Source organism: Atractosteus spatula, chromosome 21, assembly GCF_055471065.1.
Source record: "Atractosteus spatula isolate fAtrSpa1 chromosome 21, fAtrSpa1.hap1, whole genome shotgun sequence".
Lineage (NCBI taxonomy): Eukaryota > Metazoa > Chordata > Actinopteri > Semionotiformes > Lepisosteidae > Atractosteus > Atractosteus spatula.
Window position 1 is genome coordinate 11,109,538 of NC_142726.1, and position 24,575 is coordinate 11,134,112.

General features: G+C 35.4%; 1 protein-coding gene across 1 annotated transcript in view; it reads left to right on the plus strand.

Moving 5' to 3' along the window:
* Nucleotides 1–24,575, plus strand: part of itfg1 (integrin alpha FG-GAP repeat containing 1) — a 114,340-nt gene that overhangs the window by 45,236 nt on the left and 44,529 nt on the right. The window contains exons 10-12 of the mRNA XM_088938535.1: nt 1,395–1,570; nt 18,901–19,051; nt 20,502–20,610. Of these exons, the coding sequence (XP_088794661.1) occupies nt 1,395–1,570; nt 18,901–19,051; nt 20,502–20,610 (436 nt within the window). The remainder of the gene's footprint in view (nt 1–1,394; nt 1,571–18,900; nt 19,052–20,501; nt 20,611–24,575) is intronic.

Here is a 24,575-nt window from a genome sequence, read left to right on the forward strand (position 1 = left end):
ATTTCAACAGCTTTGACTCAAACACCTCCACATTTTCTTTGACTAAACACATGGTGGATTGCTAGTCAGTCATTTCCCTAGAAAGATCATTTTCAAGCATCTCATTACGGCATTGAAATGTGTTACAGCCATAATAAATTGATATGATCTATAGAAAATATGTTTCAATACCTGGTAATAATGATCATGAGATAGGCCCTCATAGCAATACTCTCACATCATACACCTGTTTCTAAATGTATTCATTATTTTCAGACAAAGCCTGTAGCATCTCTTGATGCTGTATACAACTGTAATGGAAATCTTAACTAATTTTACTTTCTTAACTAGACAAATTGCATTTACAGTATTTTGTAACAGATTTAAAAGAAATTAGGAAAAAATATGAATACCCCAGGCAAACAATTTAACATTTGGGAATCCTTTGAACCATAACATCCATCTTCTTTCTTTATTCAAAAGCTAGTGTTTATGTCTTGGGCAATAAATAAAATATGTGCTGCACAAATAAAGATTAATTCTATCCTTTATGTCATTTGGCAATTTAAACCTTAAAAGAATCTTTCCTTTGAAATTCTTATTTCTACTTTAACCCAAGCAAAAGCCATGTACAGCATACTTACATGCAAAGCATGTGGCCTCTAAGCGAGGAAGACTTTTGAACAAAATTTCCGGGTAATCTTTTCAAATTCAAGTAAAGGTACTGTCATTAGGATTTGTTTTGTGGTTCAACTGTGGCTCTCAAATGATTTCTCACTGGGTGGATGACAATGTTTTATTTATTATGGTTTTTTATGAGTATTCTGTCCGAATGCCTATCTTAAAAAGATATACACAATGCTGCAATTTCCATTTTTTCTGCTCTCTAGTGGTCTTTCAGGTTTAATGTAAATTCCATCCCGATTGATCCAGCTACGAGTGAGAGAAGACAATTCCATCACCAAGGAAAGGCATGCATGTCTTAAAGTGGAAACGGTGTGTCTTAACACATCTCGTAAATTTTGAGGCCTGATTGTATAAGTAGATGGCCTCCCTGGGGACAGCGAAAATCCCTGTTCCATTTTTTATTATTCTGATTGTGTTTTTGTTACCAAACTATCACATCTGGGAAGAGTGGGGGAAAACAGGGCAGTTTCTTTCTCTCATAATTTCCTTAAGCTGGATATTTATTGCAATATTTATGAATACCTTTCACATGAGAGTAAAATAAAGTCAGATCTGTATTTCGTGCCCACAGATGCAGAAACTGGTCCTTAACCTTTAGCTTCCCTCAGGTCAAGAAAATATGGCTGACTGATATTTGTTACGAATCTCCACATTTTTGTTTGTCACAACAAGCTAGGACTATGTTGTTGTACGGGTATAAATTGTGTTTGTCGCTCTGTTTTTTCTAGATCCGGTGGATTCCCATTTTAACAGACTTTCAGAAAAAGGACACGCTTTGGGGCTTTGTTCCGCCTAAAACAGAATCTCAGTTTAACCTTTACAACCCTATTACCTTGCACCTCGGGGACTACAACATGGATGGTTTTCCAGACGCACTGGCAATACTGAAGAACACAACTGGGAGGTGAGTCCGCTGTTACAGCCCACGTATATCAGCAGCTGCCCTGTAGCTAGTAAAGTTGCACTGGTAATTGGAAAAGATTTAAGATAATGAGGTAAAAAGAATCTAATTAAAGTAATAGCTGGAGGCGTACAGAGTTTTTAGTTGTCTTTTGCAAATGTGGAATCTGTTTTTAAAATCATGCAACTTTTTATGAATGGCCTTGGGTAGGCTGTAAAAAATACTTACACCTATCAAGACTACATGGTAGGAATTAATAAATGTATCTGAAGAGAATGGTATTAAGGAGGTTTTATATAGCTAAGGAAAGTTTGTGAAAAATAATCACTGAGGTGCCGGAAGCTTAACTCTACTGTCTTCTTGGGTCAGTTTAATCAGACACGTGGCTATGTGCTTCCTCTGTTGATTTAATCATGTAATTCTTATCCTCCACAAGCTCTTTTTAATCACTTGTCTTGAGTGGATGTATGAAAGCAAGAGTAATGGTAGTATGTGACTGAGTGGAGCACGAGATGAGCACATGCATTGAAGCGCTCAGTTCTGAAAACAAAGCCTGTAGCAGAGTATTTTCAGGCTCTCAAATGCATATTGTATTCTTCATATGGTTGAATACTCCAGTGCATGGTAATGAATGAAGACAGAGTGAAGAACTTATGAGAAGATCTAGTATGTGAGGAGTATTTATAGTGCTTATTGCCAAATAAAGACAAAATAAAAAGAACTCAAAAATAATGTATTATTAATAGTAGTAGTATTACACATGTCTGATCTGTCAGATTATACAGTATCAAAAAAGTATCCAGACCCTTACGCACAGTTTCTTTGGAATAGCAATTTCATAAACACTCAGCTGGTACTGAATCATGTTGTTATATGTGCACCCTTCTCTGCACATTCAAATAAAAACCCTTTGCTGTGGAAAACCTAAAGTAATTTAGATACACAAGAATACCTTAATAAGCTACACATTTAGTTAAGCATGCACTGTCTGTACGCAATAATGATGGTTCTTTAATAATTTCTAAATAAAAACACGTCTCTCTGAGGCTTCTTGGTCAGGTATTAAATTTAAAGCTAAGATCAACACTGAAAAACACAGTTCAGAGGGGCACAAAAAATCAAAGTATCCCTATGAGCACAGCCTGCCCAATCATAAAGAAATAGAAGGTACATCATAGTACCCCAACAGTGCCTAGATCAGGCAAAAAACTGGTGTCACTGTGAGGCCCATGACAATTTTGAAAGATCTACAGGGTTCAGTGAAATGGGAAAAAAATGTGTGTCAGTCAACCAGTCCCTACACAAACCTTGCCTATATAGCACATTGGAAAACCCATGTCATATACATGGTGGTAGAAGTATTAACCTACAGAGATGCTTCTGCTCAGCAGGGACTAGAAAAACTGTTAAGACTCGAGGAAAAATGGATGGAGCAAAGTACAGGCAAGTCTTAAAATTCCTGTTTTAGTCTACTAAAGACTTGCAGAAAACCATGTTGAAAACTCAACTTTGAGCAAGTCAGTGATCCAAAGCAGCTTTACACTGGAGTAGGTTAAGAATAAGAAAGTGAATATCCTTTGGTGGCCCAAAGTCTTAACTTTGAATCTGACTTGATTCCTATTGAGGACCTGTGGAGGGACTTAAAAAAGAATTTCCATTAGGGTCCCAAGCAACGTGAGAGAACTTGAACAAATCTGCATGGAAGAATGGGAAAAATTGCACCAAGATGTGCAAAGTTAATAGACTTACCAGACAAGACCTGTGGCTGTTTTTGCTGCCAGAGGTGCTTCCACCACATTTTGAGTTCATAGGTCTAAATATTTGTACAGCATATTTCTGTCACAGCCCGCTTTATTTAAAGCCGATATTTACTGTAATATGTCTTACGTTTATACAGTATGTCTTCAGTTTGAGCATTCAGATTTGAATAAAGTTCTTAAAATAAGTGCATACATTGTTTTTGTAATTTCAAAATGGGACACCATCGAAAGTGTTTGAATATTTTTGCAAGTCACTGTGTTCTTATTTAAGTGCTTACAAAATACAGTATTAGTGATTATAATGTCTCATCGATAAATGCTGTTCCTTTGCTCACTAAAAGTATTATCCCAAGCTTGTGTCATTTATTCAAAACCAAATACTGGAGCACTTTGTAGTTTAGGTTTTCTGGATGATGATTACACTTTACATGATTACAGTTCTCTCCCTTTCTTTCCTTAATAAAAATAATGATAATGGAAAAATAGTATTCGAAGTCAATTTAGTTTCAAAGTACAATTTTCCTTTTTTTTAAGTATGGGCTATTACTGCAGTATTTTGAAAGGGTGCTTCAAAGCTGCTGTTTCTGTCCATTCTATGCTGGGAAAAGTGACAGCAGCCTAAATTAAAACATGTAATTAAGTTTTAAATGTATTAATATCATAAGAGCCAGCATGAAGGTTTTCAAGCTTGCATTTTCTTGTCATCAAAGCCATTGACAGCCAGGAAATGTTATCTTTTTTTTTAACAGCTTCAGAGATTAGGGGATTCATTTTAGGTGTTTTTCTTTTGTTGTTTTCTTGTTTTCTTTTGTAGTATTTTCAGAATAATATCATTAAATAATGGGAACTATATGCCCTTATTTATTTTCTTAATTTGAAGCATCTTTCCTACCTAATGCTTTGTAGTCTGCAAAACAGTGTTGCTAGCAGAAACCTTCTGATTTAATTCTACTGGGCTTCCCACTTTTATTTAGTGTCTGCTTGCATCTTGAGTGTCATATTGGCACTTGATTATTTAATCTTGATTTATTTAATCTCCCAATTGGGAGAGTTTGTCTCATACTGCGATTTATGAAAGAGAAAGGAATTGAAATACATTTAATTACCAAATAAACCTAATTTGATTTCAGTTTTCACACAGGTTGTTTAGAGACCTTTCCCAATATTAAATGAAGAGTTATTATGCCACCATAGCTGTGCTTTGTACAGTAATTGCTGTTTCCATGTTTTTAATCTTCCTCCCTATTCTTTTTCTGATGATTATTTTCTTCTTCTCCATTCCATTAATTAATCTCAATTAACCTCCTGTTCTATTTATGTTCTTCAATGCTGCTGTGCAATGAAAATCTTTAGTAACGTAACGGTCACAGGAAAGAGTCAATTCTTAGGAAGAAATTTAGAGAAATGTTTTGTTTTTCTCCATGTAAAAGTTTTATTTTCTGGGAAAAAAAATGGAGAATCCAGATCCACCCCACTCGTGCCTGATGCCCAGCTGACATCACACCTGACCTCCATCCTTTGCCTTGTGGGTGGTGAGACCACACAATGGCTCCATGTCACCATTTTGGACTAAGCCAGTGACTACCACCCTCCTGGCCTAGCTCCAGGTGTGGGTTGAAGTGTCCCTGATCCAGACAGGGTTCTCTGTGTCCGAGAACCATCATGGGAGTTAGTTTGGATCATTGTTTATCTGTCCACTCACCTAAGACCAATTTGCCAAGGATAACATTACCAGGAACACAAAGCTCCTGACAGCATAGCTCTAAAACTCTTTCTGGCACTCATCCCCCTCCATCATGACAAGGTCACGATCCCAGGTGGTTTCTCTGTAGGGCCCCTGGACCTACTCTGTGTGACAGGGTGAGGAGCTTGGCCATCCATTAGGACCCTGGAATAGAGTCACTGCTTGAGAAGATCCAATTGAGGTGGCTTGGGCATCTGGTAAGGATGCCTTCATGCCTGCCAATGTAGGTGTACCAGGCAGTGGCCCACTGGGAAGAAAAAAGACTGTTGTCAAGTTAAATTATATTTCCTAAGAGGTTCCTAGAAAACTAGTAAGTGTTATTACTCATTTCTAGGCTCCAAATATCACATACTGCTGTTGCTATCTGCCTTTGCTTAGAGCTTATCATGGATTCCTCAATACCTGTAAATGAATACCACTTTCAAGCACATGACTCAAAATTTCACTTATTTGTAGAGTGCACAGTTGTGAAAATCACGCATTGTAGCTGTCAAGTAATATTTACATCTCAGAGTCAAACAGAGATTGAATCTAACAGTTATATGTTTAAAGGCAAGCACGTTATTATGACATTTCATCATGTTGGAATGGAATAGAACCTAAATAACAAATGTAACACCTGAAGAAGGCTCCACGGCCGAAACGTTGTGTTCTCTTTCTTTTTTTCAGCATGGAATAAACCTATTAGTTGTTCCTTTGCAGCCTATGCATGCTGACGCAGCTACCCACCTGAACTACTACAGTACTAAACAACTTAACAACTTATAAAACTTAAGGTTTTATATACAGTGTGCCAGCTATTCTAATTATCCATGACATGTCCAAAAATATATTATTTGTGATGACAAAATTAGCTACTTATGAGTAGATTTGATTTAAGAAATCAAACACACTCTGTGCTCTTGATTACTGATTTCCTTACCACACTCTGAGGAAATAGTGTCATGCAGAGTGACATTATTGTGCATAAAGGTCTAGTTTTCAGTGGAGTGTCATTTAATTTTATATTTTTCTTTTCATGTACTGTGTTTACATTTAAATTTGTCACAATATTTGCAAGATGACACTTAAAGTCTACATAGGTAAATCAAAGTCATCTTTGTCACCAGAGTAATGCACTTAACAGAAATAGAAATAGCAACCACAGTGAATTGTCTTCCACAATCCACCTATTTAGTGTTTTGAGGTTAATTAATGTTATGCATTGGCATGTTTAAGGTTTTTTGTCACTGTGAAAACAGGACACAGTGAGTCTCAACAGTGTGCTATGAGGTGACATTGTGATTCATACTGCATTGGGTTTTAGCCTGTAAGCATTTCCTGAAGTGGAAAACTTATAAGACAAAGTTGATTGAATTGTATTTATTGATTCACTAAAGAAGTCATTATGTTGTCACAGACTACCAATCCATCAGATGAGGGACACTGTAGTCTTACAGCTGCAACTATGAGATGGGGAAAAAGCTCATCATTTTTGTCAAGAATAAACTTGACACATATGAAGACAGAAAATGTTTTGCTAGCAAACATTTATAAAGAACATGGGTAACATAAACAGGTTCTACTTCCTGCCTTATACTGAGGATTACATCACGTCACCATTGTATCATTTTCAATAACCACTTATCTAATTCAGTGTCACGGTGGCCTGGAGCCTATCCCAGGAGGCACTGGGCACAAGGCGGGACACCAGTCCATTAAAGGTCATGCACAGACAAAAACACGGACACACTCACACAAGGGCCAGTTTTCAAAGAAGCCAATTAACCTACCAACATGTCTTTGGACTGTGGGAGGAAACCCATACCAACATCAGGAGAACATTCAAACGGTCAAGCAGATAGCACCCCAGGAGTTGAAAACAGGACCCCATCTCTGCGAGACAGCAATGCTAACTACTACACCACCGTGCCACTCTTCTGAGGTTTACTTAACTTGCAAATCTCTCCTGTACCTCATTATAAACCTACATTATACAATATAGTAACTATAAAAATGGTTTAGTTAAACCTCTGTAACAGCCATTCTATTAATGGGATATTATACAGTGGATAAATGAACAAAATGACTGAAATCATTTCGAAAGTTTCATAGGTTTACTATGCTTTTCACTATATTATTTGAAGCCCAGTAACTAACTTCCTTGTATTCCCAGTCTTACTTGCAGTTGGCTCATTAAAATCTGAGCTTAATTTGTGCCCAAGATCTGCTCTACGACACCCCTCAATTTTAGTCTGTCCATGCTCCAGGACCTCTAAGCACAGGACTTGATGCTCATCCTGACATGAAAAATTCAACCTGTGCATTTACAAATTAAAAATACCTTAAACAGATTTCAAGCATAAAAAGCAGAGCATGATGCAGAGCCTCACAATTTGCTGTTCTGCTGTTGTGGAACGTGCTCAAACCCAGACATACTTAGCCACTTCCAGCATTTAAGGAAAGAAACATTTACATGCATTTTCTCAAATGATAAACCTCACAAAATATTCACCACAGTCCATACTTTCCACACAGCTTACAGAGAGGTTGAACATCATAAATTGGAATAAACGGGATTGAGATGAGACTGATTTTGCATTCCAATGCGGCTTGTTCAAACAGTAAGAAATGCCCTCAGAAATTTGTAGAAAATAGTACCACACACTCCTAAAATCTGGCTGCTAGTTGTAAAACAGTGCTTTGATCGTGTCTAACACCTGCTTGTACCTTTTTATTAAACCAAAATGCGTGTAAATCTTAGTTTTATTAACTTAAGACAAAAATAGTTGTATTTTAAATGTATTTTATGCATATGGCTCCCCATTAGCTATACTGTATATTGAGCTCTGCCCCTCCTGGGGTTCAATCGCTGTTGATCTCCCACAGGCGACCCTGTGACAGCGGCCCTGTAGACAGCAGCTACTTCAGCTCAGCCCAAAGATTGGGTCTTCTCCTGTATCAGAATTCTATACCATCTAGATTTTGAGGGGCATGCTAGCATTTCCATAACATTCACTGCACTCAAACCTGTTACATGTAGAGTAAGGTTATTGGAAGTTCATACTTTCAGATTCTGAAACCATATCGATGACACAACCATCAGAGTGGAAATGTTTCAAAATTAGAATAGACCTAATAGCATATGATTACGGTATTTGAAACTACTATTTAAAAAACTGTGTGTAATTGTGTTATTGAAAGTTGTGCCTTCAAATGAGTTAAAACTATGTTACATTGATGTTATTTGCATGTCACAAATAAACAATCTGGTACCTTCACTGTCCCATGTGCATCTCCTCTCTCCCATTCACATTGAGAACCAGGCACCTTGTGATGTACAAATTAAACACGATCCCAACTGCAAATAGTCTATCCATTTGATAAAGCAATTTCAACCTTTATTTCAGCTCCAACCAAGAGACTCCCCATAAGAAAACTGAGTTGTAAATGAATCCTCTATTGAAACAGTGTGAAAAGGAAGTCCTTTGCAAATAAACACAATTGTCTATGAGCTATAATACTCCACACAAATCCCAGCTAGAAGAAGTGTTACTTGAGCCTACAGGAGTTTCAAAGGTACTGCTGCTTTATACCAGCTGACTGCAGGTTCCTGATATGTCTCCTCAATTGTTTTTATACCTACTTGTTTTCATTCTTTAGTGTGACAATCTCAGGTTTGGGAATGACCCTATTTAATAAACTGGCATGTTTGTTTTAGTTTGTTGTTTGGAGTACCCTTCCAGAATGAATGAAGAAATAAAAAATAAACTAGATACATTTTTAACCCACAAACTGTATATTTGACGTATTTTCTAGCTACTTATCTAATGTCTTCTTTGGAAATATGCAGCTCACAATGTTGAGATTGCACACTTGCCATTGTAAAAACTCCTCCCTTTGATGCAGAATAGGCTCTCCAGATTGCCATTAGTGGCTGCTAATAGACCTTGTCATAAAAAGCTGTTCAGCTTCACAGAGAATACGCATTTCTCAAAACAGCAGGTGCATATTTGCAGCTTCAGCAATGACAGCACTTCTCCATGTTTCTCATCCTCTGACATTTTCAGCTACATGCCAGGCTTCTTGTTCAAAATAATGTTAACTAGCAGCAATTTGTATCAAAAATGCTCTTTGTCCCTATAGATATTATGAAATTATATTTTTTTTCCTAAATGTAGATTTTTATCTGTTTTGATATCTGTCATTTTTTCCAAAATGCATGTATAGTTTAAAAAATAAATTTTGAAGCAATTCAAGGCTGCCTTTTAATATGGTGTTTCACGCTACAGACATGCCCTTTTGAAACATTGCTGTGTTTATCAGCATGATAATGCAGTGTATCTGAAAAGGGCATTTTTAAAGTGTAGCAACCAATGGTGCATATTTATCCACATTTTATTTGCTTATTTTGTGTTGCTTATTTTTTTGTTTTTTGCCTGCATGCAGAATTTATAGCTTTAGATTTGTTTGATTTTTAGAGACAATACAGGATAGACAGTACCCTCTCATTGTGTATTCTCATTGTGCATGTTTTGTTTTCCATAGTTGTTTTTATCGTTTTGTAAAGTGCTTTGAGAAGCCACCTTTAAAGGCACTATATACAGTAAAATAAAATGTATTTATTATTATAAAACCTATAAGGTGTTTGCTTTGCTACTGTAGTTTCTTAAGAGCTACCTAGTTCTCATCTTTAATAATTGGAGAGTTCTTGATGTTCGCCACATTGGTTTGAAATGTAGTCGTGAATTCCTCTTATCATAAAGGCACAATCTGCCAAATTTCCCCAAGATATTTGGAATCCTACACAGAAAACCACTTTTAATTACCAACCAAAGCAAAAGCACAGTGAGAGGGGCAGATTGAGACTGGGAGGAGAAATAAACTCCTCCTGCCAACTATGATTCTGTATAATGTTTGATCATCAAAGGGTGGCATGGACTAACTGCATACTAATGTACTGTTGTGTTATTAATTTTTTGATGTCTGTATACCATACTTGCATTTACTGAGACATGGTTTGATGTGACAATGCAAAAGTTAAAGTTAAGCTTGATGAGTTTTCATTGCACTGGCTGAATAGACAACAGTAAGCCACAGGTAAACATGTAGCAGGGTTCTATCTAATGATAAATAACCTTTAGGGACTAAATATTATTGTCAGAGATAGTGTATGTACGCCTCCTGTTTGTCTCTGCCTCTCTTCTGTCTCCCTTGAGTGTTTGCCCAGCTTTTTATAACAATTCCAATCACCCTGAAGCCACTGTGGAAGAGGTGTCCGAAATAATTTTTGATGTTGCTTAGAAACTGCATTGCTAGGAACTACATCCCTAGATATTCCTAAATTCTGGGAGATTTTAACAATTACACTCTAAAATATGCTTTCGACTTATCATTATGTGACTTTCCCGGGTAAATGTACAGAATTATTGATTATTGTCTGCTCATCTCTTACAAAGCCTTCTTTAGGTAGGTCTGTTCACAATACCAAGCTGCTCAGGCTTGTTTATGAATGAAAGATGAGATCAGTACAAGACTTGGAAAAATAAAATACTGAACAGTTAGAGGGTTGTTTTAACAGCGCAATGAAATGTATCCCAAGGAGGATATCCATGAACTTGTTGATGTGGTGTCTGAGTATACAGTATTTGTGTGTCGACTCCTAAACATTTAAGTGCTAAATGTGTAATTATTAAAAACAAGTTTCTTTTTCTCAGGGAGATCCAGAGCTTAGGAGTGCTGAAAGAGGTGAATAGAAAAATCAGTAAAGCTAAAAGTCATTACAAAGAACTGATGGTGCATATCAGGTGATACTAGGGTTCCATGGCAGGGCTTTAAATCTATGTCCAGCACTACTAAGAAGGGCAATGTGAATATTTCACTTGTGTTGAATGTCAGGGAAGGCCAACATCAGTCAAATAATCTAAACGTGTTTTATACACATTTTGAAATAAAAGCTACAATTACCACGGATACAAATGCCGACTTCCCCGACTCTGATAAGTTAAGATTGACATAGTAGAGGTGTGTAGGCAGTTTAGGAGCATACATATAAGAAAGTGTACAGGCCAAACTCTGTGTGCAGTTCTTTTGTACATTTTAGGTGTGTGATATTTTAAGTTTACTTTTTCTGCTTTATATTTATAAATCATCTCCTCTCTTCGAAATAATAAGAATAAGAATAATTGATTATTCCAATTCCCCAAAATACCAGGCCAATTGAGCTTAACAAGTACAGGCCTGGCCACTGCTCACCCCTATAAAAAGTCTGGAGAGAATAATAAAACAACTCTTTATAAAAGACCCGCAGGACCTTACTAATACCCTGCAGTTTGCATATGGAAAAAGAAAGGAAATGATGATGTAATATTCATCTTCTTAAACATGCTTTATTAAAATCTTTACTCAGCAAAATAATTCTTTTATTTTCATTTTTTCCTCTACTTTTCATTCAGCCACTCTTATTGGCACAGAAGCTCTCAAAGAAGTTCAAATTAAATGGTAACTTGAGTGGAGGACTTTTTCATTTTTAGTGGGGAAATATTCTGATGTATGTTGTACTTCTATATAGATCATCATAAGGCTGTGTCTTGACCTTTTTGCTGTACATTTTTGTAATGTATTGATTGTAAAAGCAAAAATATGTATTATAAAGTTTTCTGATGACACAGCCCGTCAGTTTATTAAGGAACACACATTATTTTGTGCCTGTTCTAAATAATTTTATTGAAGAGTCTGATGTGTATTTGTATTTTGTATTCTTTTGTTTTCAAAACTCAACATGGATTCTGAAAAAAAAGGTTTTCGAAACCCCACTGTAATGAATGGTCAAACTGTAGATTTTAAAGATGATTACAAGTATTTGGGATACTAAGATAAGGTATACTGTATGTTGTAAAAACTATTTAAAACAGGCACACAGATACTTTTTTCTAAGGTGTATTCGATTTTTTAAGGTGGAATTAATTAATGTAATACTTTTCTATAAATCGTTTAGACTTATTCATCATATCAGCCTAAGAGAATGTCCTAAATGCTGTCTTCTGGAATAGGGTTCTTAAGAAAACTAAGAGCATAATGTAGTGTGTGGCACACCCTTACCACTGTGAATTTGCATTATGCCTCTGTGCCCTAAGGCGCAATGGAAATAGACTTAGAAAATTGTTTATCTCCTTTGCAGTTTCATTGTTAAACAATATAACATAATTAATTTATAGATATTGTGTGTCCTGACCTCTTTCTTGGGGAGGGTTGTTTTTGCTATATTGTGCTGAATTCTGAAGCAAAACAAATTTCCCTTAGGAAATAATGAAATTTGAATTGAATAGGTAAAGGATTTAAAATTGCCTCTTTGCGATGTATAGTATATTCTGTGAAACTTTCTCAGTAACCTATTCAATTGCTTATTTAAATGGCCAAGCCTCCCCACACACCACATTGCTTAACTGGAGGACTTAATTGTGATGAGTAAATTGTACTTACTATGCTAAGGATCTCTCATGTTCTCTGCTTTAGGTTAGCACTTTTTAAAATTGGTTTCATTTTAGATGTACAGAATTGGTAATGCCATTAATCAGAACTTTGTTTTTAGAGAAGCACTTCTAGAACATCTGTGATTTAATGGGAACAATTTATGATTTAGCAGTCATTGTTTCTTTGCAGTCATTGGCTGTTTAATTTATCATGCCTGCTATCTGAAAACAGCTTTTCTCCACTATAAATTATTTGAAACCATATTTGAGCAAATATTTCCTGATATTAAATGAAATACCGATTCACATTTCATGCTATACTGAAAATAGTATTCTGTATGAATCTAAGTGTATTTTGTTTTACTTGCAATACAGTATTTGAATTCTGTGTAGGAGAATGTTTATTATAGATTCTGGCCACCTAACCAAGAATTTTATCTGTCTCTGGAAGGCTTTTCTTAGGATAGTGATACATATTAGAAACAGCAGTATACAAGCCTATCACAGAAAGAAATTTGCCATCAGCATTCCAATGTGTCTTGAGAGTAGCTTGCAAGACTAATGGAAAAGCACTGTTTGTTTATTAGAGGACTATGAAAAGTGTCAACGGAACACCATAATATTGTCAGTTCAACAAGTCAAAAGATTTACTGAAATACATAAAGCCATAGTTTTAGGTAAACACATACATCTGAGAGCTCTGCTTTGCATTGTGATTTTTAAATATAGATTAAGTAAATATGCGATCTTTGGATTACAAAATGAAATTAAAATGGATGTTGTGCTACAAATATTTAAACTGAAAGATAAAATTCTTGATAGGCAGTTCCAAACACGTAAGATAGTTTTCAAAAAGGTTTTATTTGTCAGTACTTCAAGGTGGAGGGTGCTGTTCATATGAAGCTTAATAGAATTGCACTCACTGCATTAATTTAAACTTACAGTACCATTTCCCTTTTCATCATTGAAGAAATTTACATAAACTGCATCTTTGCACTCCCAAAGCAAGGTTTGAAAGCTTTGAAGTAGGATTGTTCATACAATTTTAAGAAGCAGTATGGGTATTTCTGCTAGGATATATTATGAACACAGTTTTTCTACAAAGTTTACAATAAGACATAATGTAGACAATAAAGACATAGTTTACAATACATAATGTTGAGGGATCAACTGTAGCCATTTAGAGAATGCCCGAAAGGTAAGAATTGGAAAGGAATGCAATGCATTCTCTGTGCTTTCTGTGTGTCGCTCTTTAATTGGCTGATCAACATGAAAAAGTATCCATGTAAAGTGTTAGATGGTGGTAGCTGAATAAGAAATCCTTAATATGCTGCAAGGATACTTGTTGGAAGTTGTTGGAACAGAAGAATAGAAACAAAATGAAAAGTTAAAATATAAACCAGCCCATATCACCAGATTGTGCAGTTAATGATTTACAAAGTATGTAAACGAGTAGTATTTATTTTCCAGAAATCTGCAGCTTAATATCTTAATTTTTTAGAACTGTTTTTTTATGATGTATTTGAGTAGTTTCTAATGATATTAAATATCTTCCTGGCTGTTAGATTATGAAGAATATTTTTGTGGGGAAGCATCTCAGCTTTTTAAGAATAGGGTTATCTTGTGAGTGTAGACAGATAAAGTAGTAGGTATGTTTTATCCTGCGTCTCCTTAGATGTGTACCTCTATAATTATTCTTTAAATAGTTATTAAAGTTACATATAGATAAGGGAGGGCAGGAAAGTCTTAAACTGCGGTTCTGAAAGGAATATAAACAGGCTCCTGGCTAAGAGTGCAGTAACTAAAAACTCCAATCAAGAAAATTGTTGAGCTGTCTACATGCTCGCTTTACTTATCTTTCTTGGTGAAAACTGTAATGTAACAAATAGGAAAATTAGGATTGGGCTTCTTTCTTCAAATACAGAACTTCATGAGCATTTTTGTGGCGCTCCCCTTGTATAACAAGTCAGAAGACATCAGACAAATTATGTATGCATTCTAATTAAACCTTTGCGCTTGAGGATTACTTGCTGAATGTTCCACATTTATTAAGGCAATGTACTTTTAATTGGGTAAAATCCAGTATCACTCAGCTGAAGACGAACTACTAATGCACTGTGTTAAAGCCTGAGAGAAAATCGTGGAAGGCAGTGCCAGTTTTCATAATCATTTACTGTACTTTATAGCATCATTTTCACCTTCTATTCCAGAAATGATTCAAAACAGCATGCTTGTAAAGAACCTGAAATAACTCAAGAATACAGTGGCTTTTTTGATGGTATAGCGCTGAAAAAAATGAAGTTTTAAAATTCAGTAATTTATACAATGATAAAAAATGAATACATTAAACTGGTATTAAATATGTATCTCTATACTACTGCTTCTCCTTCTTCAAGCACCGGTTCAACAGTGAGATTGTCCTGGATGTAATCACCATTGTTTAGTGTTGCTAGGCAATACCAATTCTTGATATCTATGTGCTGTTAAGGTCTAAGGTTGATGCTATCATAGTGGAGCTTGCTGTGGAAAATATATATGGTTAGAAAAAAATGGACTGCTACTTTGTTGTGATATAGGGATCCATAGAAGAGGTTATAATATCTTGTTAAAAGCTAAGGTTGAAGTATGCATATGGGATGTTTAGGTGTCATTCTAATGTTAACTGGGTACTAAGATGAGTATTGAATGAGGGTCTTGAATTTTATAAGACCATGAAGCTGGAAGAATTGGCCCTGTGTCCTAGGAAGTAATGTTGTGTTCACATCTAAGATGATAATTGTCAATATTATTGCTCTTCCCCTCTTTGGATGACCTTGAACAACCTCTGCTCTCTGCTCTTCCTGGAAGTTTTTTTGTTTTGTGGCAAGTAGCTCACCCTGTAATACCAATTTCCTGGTGAACTGAGAAGAGTTTGAAACTTGTTGATCATTCACAGAAACGGATTTTAGACCTTCCACCTCCTCTTCATTGTGGAAGTAATTATAGCCTGCAAACTTAATTATTAGAACCCTGTGATGATGTTTCATGTAGCTAAAAGTGTTAGGAGGTAAGGAACAGCAAATGGTATGTCATTACCATCAACTTCTCCCAAACAATTTCAAGAAATAATTAAAAGGCCAGTGTTTCTACTGCTTTTCTGGAAAACTATGATGAACATTTGCTTTCCAAGCAACAAGGAGTAGCTCAGAAGACACTGAAAAATTGGAAGAAATTCAAATGCTAGAAACTGCAATCAGCTAAAGGTAAATTAACAGGTCGAGACCAAATTGCTTCTTGTCAGGTGAAAGGATTCTGGTAAATTGCAGACAGAGGGAAGTCCTTGATTTGATGAGAGAGTAGACTTGAAAAGCAGGTTCTAATGTGATTTTTAAATCAATACCAGAAACAAGCTCACTGTTTTCTTGGTAGAAGGAATCCTTTTTAAATCTGTCAGAAGGAAGTCATACATACACCTTTCGTCTATTAAGTTTACTATGAAATAAAGAAGCTTGTGTTGCATGTTGTGTTTTTTAAAATAGTTTTACAAGGTGAAAGAAGCACAAGCCTAGCAGTCCTACACTGTGTACAGCAAATGTCTGATCCATTTTTTTTCTTGCTGAAGGATTAGGTCTCCTTTAAACACTGGTTCACAAAGGAAAATCTCTTAGAAAACAATTGTTACTTGTAGCATGAATTTCTTTTCATAGCCTGTAAGACATCCCCCTATCTCACTGGTTCTCTGTGCTCAGGAGAATACATTCATAAGTCTAACGTTCCTAGTAACACATTGATAGTGAGCTCTGTTAAGATGGCAGTGACATTATTGCGTGAGAATGAGGCACAGGATAACTTGAGCACAAGTGCAACTGCGAATTACCTGTCTTTTTGTTCAGGAAAAACAGCTGCTGAAACAAGGGTCCAAAGTGACCAATTAATGTAGAGCTGCAATGTGTTTTGTCAGCGTGGCCCTTAGACATGACAGTGCTTGGCAGGGAGAGTCTTCTACTGCTAGTTTGAAAACCAAATCTTGCTGGTCTAGAATACAATTACAGTACATGCATTCAAACAAATGTTTGTTTTCTCTACTTCTTTCCATAAAGTAAACATAACCAGAGAAAACATCATTGTCTTATGTGAATTCAGTACATGTTTGAGATGGTCCCAAATACATCACAGAATCATGGTCTCGTTTACCACGAGTCTATACTGAATATCTACCCAGTTCTTACTGCAGGTCTATAGTGAAACCTTCTAGATCCTTGTCATTTGATGATAATTGATTTAAAATATTGTTTTAAATAAAAAAAATGCATACTGCTGAAGTCTAGGACAGTTGAGCATTGAGGTGTTGTTAAAAATCTGACATAGGCAAAAAAAAACATTTCTTTATACTTCCTAGGAGTCCTACCTCTAAGTTACTCAGACAAAATCATTATTCTCCCTTCTATTTTCAAGATTGTTTATGTATTCTTCTGAAGTAGAGTAGTGAAGAACAGCATTACAGTGGGCACCCTGCATGTTAGAACTCAGTAGCCATTTCAGTAGCCAGTAGAACATTTCAGATATAATAGCAAAAGAGCTATTCAATGACAGGCCAATGTTGGAAGCTCCCATTTCACCTCATTTTATGTGATTAATGTGTGTTCTGCCATCAGTAGTAGCAGGTAAAGAGTGGTAATTAAAGTAAAGAGAAAGAAAATGCAGGAAAAAAGCTACAGGCATTGTAATACATATTAAAGAGGTTTTAAACACCAGCTGTACTGCTGAAGAGGACATTGTCAAGACAGCTCGTGGGTGTTTTATCAGTCCAGTTTTAATGCACAAACCACATAATCATAACCTTGTGATTTCTGTCTTTCAAATATCTTTGGAAAAGAAACAACAGGAAGGTACTACAAAGTCTACAGGTTATGAATAACAATGATTACCTATAATGTCTTTTTTTTGTAGTAAAAATTTGCAGAACTTCAAAGGGCTCTTTCCTTACACATTTTTCTTCATGTATTCAGAGCACACAGACAACAAATAGCCTAGAATCTGAGATGTAACATGACAGAGTACTATCTTGAAATGCAATGGTACATTTTTAATGGTCAAAACCACAAAAAGAAAAGTGTTAGGTCTTTTAAATAAAAAATGATGGTAAGCATTTTATCTCGTTTCTGGTTCAGCACCATACACACCTTAGTCAATTGTGATAATAAATAGAAAGATGGAGTCCCACTCTACTGTCCTGCAAATTACTGTTTTTTTTCACTTGCCTAATTTGAAATGTGTTGTCCTTGTCTTTATTTTTAAATTAGTGTTTTTTTTATTACACCAAAACTCTGTCACACTATATCCATTGTATTTAGTTAACCGCAATTGTGCACAGTAGAGGTAAATAAAGTAATACATTAAAATTGTGTCTACATAAAGTATCACTAAATTATTCAATGGAACAATTAAGGTTACAAAGCAATTTTGTGTCCTCAGTTTCATTCTTCAGCAGTACAAAGCATAACCTTCTGAAACCTTGGTGTTGACTTGAAAACACCGTAAAAAGCTTTAAGTATTGTCGAAGGTGACAAGCATTACTTAGAACAAAAGGTGCCTCAGTCTCTGTTCTAACATGCTATCCTGCAGTGCTAAATATACACAACCTAGTGTATTTTACTGCAAAGCCCAATTCAAGTTAGTTAAAAGCATTTTCCTCTGACTTTGAAGACCACTTCAACTAGGATAAAGTACACAAAAATAAATAACCTAAGGTATAACAGAACAACAACTAGAGATGAGAGATTTTTCATTTTGATGTCTCGTGCTTTCAAATTCATAAAGGCACAAAAGACAAAATCACCCAAAGAAAAATAAACACAATAATTGCTGTAGTGTTCAAAATATTTTCTTTCTGTACCTCTGTAATCCTATCTAAAGTTGAAGCTTTTCTCTATAACTTTTTGATGCACTGCAGCCTTGTGCATTTACAGGTTAGTCTAAGGTGCATTCAAGCAGCTCTATTTTTATCCCCGACAGTCAAGTTTCTTTCCTTTCCTTGTCAGGATCCTTTTAAGTGTGTTTTCACTCAACGTAAAGACTGTCTCCCTGTGCATTGTTCTAATGGGCAGGAAGCTGCATGGGCAGTGGTCAAATTGTGCTTCAATTCCGAATTCCATGAAAGACCTGCATTACCAAACTTCTGATGCTGCTGCAAAATTTTCAGATGGAAAAAGTTTATATCACAATCAGCCCATCTATGTAGAAGACTGAAACGTGCTAAAAATAAAACAGTTAAGAGAGTAAACGTGTTTATTTTCAGTTTTTATGTTTTTTAATGTTTTTTTTTTGCTATTCAGTCTCTTGTTCTTCTACAGATGCTAACATCTTTTTTTTCTGTCTCTGTTTTATTCTGTGTGTCAGTAATCAGCAAGCCTTTCTTTTGGAGAATGTTCCATGCAACAATGCCAGCTGTAAGGACGTGGGACGAATGTTCAGGGTCTATTGGGACCTCTCCGACCTGAGTCACATTACCAGTGCTGTGGTGGCAACCTTCTTTGACATTTATGAAGACGTGAGTGCCACTCTTTTTGCTATGCCTTGTTTTTATGATTGTTTTTATCTTTCGTTATTTAAAGCCTAACAGCAAATCATTGTTAAAATTGTGGAAATCTGTGTATGAATCTGGGTTTAAGCTTTGCAATTAATTAATTTTCTTGGATGGTAGTTGATCAAGCAGTGGCAACTAAGTAGAGCTATCGCATTCAAATACTTTAAGATTAAAAAAACTGCAGGAATTGATTATAAGGAACCTGTACCTAAGGGGGTTATTAAGAGTACATTTAATGCAAACTAGTAATCATTTTATTATAAAGAATAAAGGGTGTTATGTTGTTAGAAAGGAGGTAATTATTTGGATTACCTCTGTAAACATATATGATTAGATTTAAGAGGCTGGTGGCCTAGAGGAATGCCCTTCCATATAGAATTCTTTGTTTTTTTTTTAATCAACATTGCTGAAACCTTTTAATATTATTGTCTTATCCAGGGGAAATAAACATAAAGTATAAATGCTCTATAAGCACAAATGCAGTTTGCAGCAGATTATAGTTGCAATATATTCTCGAAATACCCCTTGCCTAAGACATCTGATGTGCTGCAGGACACAGTTAGTTCAAGATGGTCCATGACTGTCTCATAATTAAGTGACAGGGCATTAGAGGAAAAGCAGAACCTTGGGTCTCCAGAGGGCTAGTGTAATCTCATAGCATCTCTCCCTCTTAATACTTTTTCATGTTTAAAGGCGTTTTGACAGTATGTTGAAGGTGGGGAAGCAGAAGTGGTCAGTGGCCAGTAGACCACCAGAGAAATAACAAAGGCACAATAGTATTATATAATGTTGTGCCATGCTCTCTAAATTAGACTTCAAGTGATCCCAAAGGTGAAACAAGTAGCTATTTTGTCCTGCCACCACAGTACACATAGACATAGAAATATATTTTTACCCAATGAATAACTTCTGCAGATCAAAACAGGAGGATCAAGGGAAATCTGTTTCAGTCTTTATCTGCCAGTAGAGGTCACTGTGTCACAGAGATCAATTATCTTATGGTTTTTTCTTCACTATGTCATAGTAATAAGCCTAGATTCCCTTTGGTTTGTAACCATAGCCAAGCTTGGAAAGTTAACCAGCTCAGCCTCAGGAATGTCAAGTGACATAAATATTTACGGGGTAATGTGCTGATGTGAGCATAATGATCTGTGGGTGTATATATCTTGTATGTATATGTGTGGTGGTGGCAGGTTTGGTGTAATAAAATTTGCCTGGGCATTTATATAATTGAAATGTCAGAGTTCACTGCTTTTTTTCTGTTTTATAAAACATCTAAAGTTGTTGTGAAAGTCTTGCACAAAAAAAACAATCTCAGTAGGTCTTTTTATAGCACTTGAAGAAGGTAAAATACAGCAATAAAAAGCTGCTTATCCTCGTTTTGTAACAGATTTAATCAAATTTATCATTACAGGGAATATTAGATATGATCGTGCTCAGCAAAGGAGGTGCAAAAAATGAACTAGCAATCCATGCTTTGAAAAACAACTTTGAGGCTGATGCCTATTTTGTAAAAGTGATTGGTAAGTTATTTTATTTTACTAGTTTCAAATGAAATTGAATTTTGACTGAAGATGTTAGAATTAGGAAAGTCTAATTTTGAAATCAGGGCCTGAGTGTAGAAAAATGTTTAAACAAGCAAGATCTTTTACAGGCACCAGTTAGCACTGATGATTATGGGCCTAGCTGGAACAAAAATCGGCAGACACAAGGGCCCCACAGTACAAGGATCACTAGAGAATCACTAGTTTAAAGCCTCTTTTTTATGCTGAAGAAAACTGAATTTGAATCATCCTTTTGATTAAATCAGGTGAGGTGTAAAAAAAACAGTCAATATTGCTGTGTATTTAATATGATGTTTTTTTCCCCCCGATATCTTATTGTCTTTTTCAAGTTAACCACTCTAAACTTTTAGTGAGAAATGATCCATCGACCATTGACTATAAGCATGTAGTGTTTTATTTCTTTATTCACTTGAATAATACGAAGTTGCCATGCAGCTGTCAGATATTGACATACAGTTGTTATTGTGAACCTCATCTGTATTATTTGAAATTATGTTTTAAAGGCTGGATTGATTTTCTTATTCTAAATACTAATTAAAATGTGTAAACCAGTATTAACTTTATTTAAATTCTGATCCTTTTGAGCATGGAAGCTCTGCTGAATCTTGTGGTGGTTGTTTCTTTGTTTTAAGGAAAGAAATGGAGTGTGAATATAGAAGATGTTAAAATTGATAATGCTGACATTTAGAAATAGCAAATTGTCAACAAATAGCTTTAGTGCCCTTTAATCTGTGGCTCCAGGGTTTTAATTAAAGATGAACCAACATGTATTTTCACAGTGACAGGAGTCTTGCTTTGCTGCTTGGTTTTTGCCATGCTGTAATCAGACCTGGGATCCTGTCAGGTTCAATGACTGTAGACAATTGCTTCAAACTACAGATTAGCCATGTCTACGGGTCTACAATTAATTCTTTTTTGTTGTGTTAAGTGTTTTTTTATTCAAAATATTACATAAATAATGCAGCAGTTTTTCCAAATTAAATAGTACATTTTTCCTTGATTTTTCTTTTCTGTTTTTAATGCAAATACAAGTAGTGGGCTTCCGAATGATGATGTGTGCAAATCACTAGCTACTCTCGGGTGAAAAGGAGGAACAGCAAAATTTATGGCAGATTTGCATCTGCTCCCCTGCCAGGAGGACTATGCTGATTGCTACATTATATGATGAAGTTGTCAAGCATCAGTAGAGAAAAAAATACACTTCCCTGAAGCTCATTGTGTTAGAAAAAAAAATGCTTCAGTGCTTCTAATGCCTGCAGAGCAAAAATGTATATGATAGCATTTGTAAGTGCAAAGGGGGCAAAGGGAAAACTGAGTTGATACCGCACCCTGTTTGGGCTCTAGGGATAATGCTTTGCAAATTTACATTTGGACAGTTGAGTTCAGCTTTCAAAAAGGTCTGAGCTTTCTTGTGCAACACTTTACCTAATGACTGTTTAACAAGATAGGCACTTGAATCAGTATTTCTGACTCACCAATAAGAATTCATAAAAACATGGGAAATGTTGCAAATGACAAGAGATAATCTAGCCGAGTTTATTTGGTAGCTGATTTGCTTCATCAGTATAAAATATTATCCAGCCATTTCTTAATAGAGCAGAGTTTGGGACTCAACCCTCTAGCTGGGAAGCCTCTTTTAGATATCTACAACACAATGTGTAAATCAAGGTGTTTTATACTTCAGCCTACATTAATTCACTTTTATTTGCCAATTGTAACCTCATGTCTCTCTTTTAAAACTGAGTGTGACATAGTTCCTTTATTGACTTACTATAGTACTTCTCTCTGTCTAATCCTCTCAGCCTCTTTTGTTCTAGTTTTCAGACACCAGGATTGACTCATTCTTCTTTGAGCTCTTTTTAAGGATATAATATCCTTGTTTGTGGTATGCTCACTAAAACTGAGCACAATATTCTGAATGGTGACTATTTACTAGTATAGTATAAAATGCGGGTACAATTTGCCTTGGTTTTACTCTTTGTTTACTCTTTCTGTCATATAAGCAAATATTCTGTTTGCTCCGCACAATATGTCCTCATTAAGACTACGGTAGTTGAATCTCTTCTTAAACACCCAGATCCTTTTCATGCATATCCTCCTGCAATACAGTATGCCCCTACTAGCTGTGAAGCTTCAAAAATCCGTTGGTACTTATATTACATTTCATTTGTCAAGAGTCTGTCCACTCCATGATGCTGTCATCTTGTAATTTCTATTTCTGTGTTTGCTGCTTCCCTTATTTTTTAGAACATCTGCAAATTTAACTAGTTATCCAAATCAAAATCATTGATTTTTGACCTGTAGATCAGGAAGAGCAAAGGGCCTAAAATGGGTCTCTGCAGGCTGCTTCAAATCTGCCCAATTAGTGGTAGTGCCCTTAAGATGACACAGTTGTCTAGTGTTCATTTAACCAAGTCTTATCTTAGCTACCTATGTCTTCTAAGAATTAAGCTTTTATAGGGGACCTTATCCAATGCTTTCTGGAAATCTAAATGTGTCATGTAATATGGTTTTTTTTGGGGGGGGGGGTTTCAACTGTCCTTGTTGCTTCTTTGAAAAATTGTAAGTTAAACAAGATCATTCCTTTCTAAATCCTTGTTAGTTCTTAAAATGTTTTTGTTTTTTAAGTACTCTTCTAATATAGCTCTAACTGTGGTTTCCATAACTTTACCATTAAGAGAAGTAAGATGGACTTGCCTGTACTTAAAGCAGTTACAATGGTTTGCCTTCCTTTTTATGAATTGTTATAACATTTGCAATCCTTCAGTCTGTGAGATTTAAAATATTTTAGCATGGGATCTCTGAAGAACATCCCTCATTACTTTAAGTATGAAGAATGGAAAAATGTCATCAGGCTTTGGCATGTTATTGTTTTTTAAGAACCACTTGAGCCCCTGTAGATCTGTAGATTAAGTTACACTAAAATTACCATGCTGAAGCATGTTATTGACTAAATTAAATTTTCTTAAAAAGCTAAATTTGTATGTCCTGAAAAAAAACTCTGAAAAGCTACCCAAGTGAAATTTCCTTTTTACCTATAAATGCTGTAACTTATACTCTGTAAGTTTTGTAAAGTTCTGTTTTCACATGAAGATCAGCTATTTTTATCAAAAATAGTATATCAACAATCAAATAATTTAATAAATTATTTTATATTTTATTATTTTATATGATTAATACAAATAATCAAACTTAATACATCAATTACATCAATTACATCAATTTCCCTACGGGATTAATAAAGTATTATCTATCTTAATATTTTCTAAAAATAGTAAGTGGAGGTTAAGCCTTAGTACAATCAGAAAATGCCATAGATATCTGGATAACTTACATGAGAATACTTATGATAGCAAGAAACTTTCTTTAACTGTGTATGCAACTTTATTTAATCACAATGTTTTACATGCTTGAAGCATCTTAAAGATTTTGCTGAAAGGATAAAAGAAACAGATGTTTCTAGGGGTATTACAGGGGTTGAAGAGACTAAAATGAGAATGTAATTGCTAGTCTTTGACAGCTCTCACTTGACTTCTTTTCTTCAAGGACAGCAGGCGATTTCCGCCAGCATTAGTTCCCAAACTGTTATCGAACAATCAGCTTTAATATTGACTTTACGTCTAGGTTTTTTAGAGGATGACATTATAAAAGATAGGTTTCAGGATGTCAGAAAGATTGAACTAATTGCAGCATTCAGCACTAATTCAAGTCATGGCTTCATCATTTGAAATACACACTAATTCGCCTGCTGTGCTGGCGTCATGTTGGCGTTTTATAGCAATTAATCTGAGAAATCAGTATCTTGTGGCAATTAATTAAAATAGCTCCTCTTATTTTTGTCTTTTACTCTAGCTAAATTCTTTGTTTTACTGTGCTACTGGCACCCTTTATTGAGCTATAAAATTTATTCTAATCACTTCCTC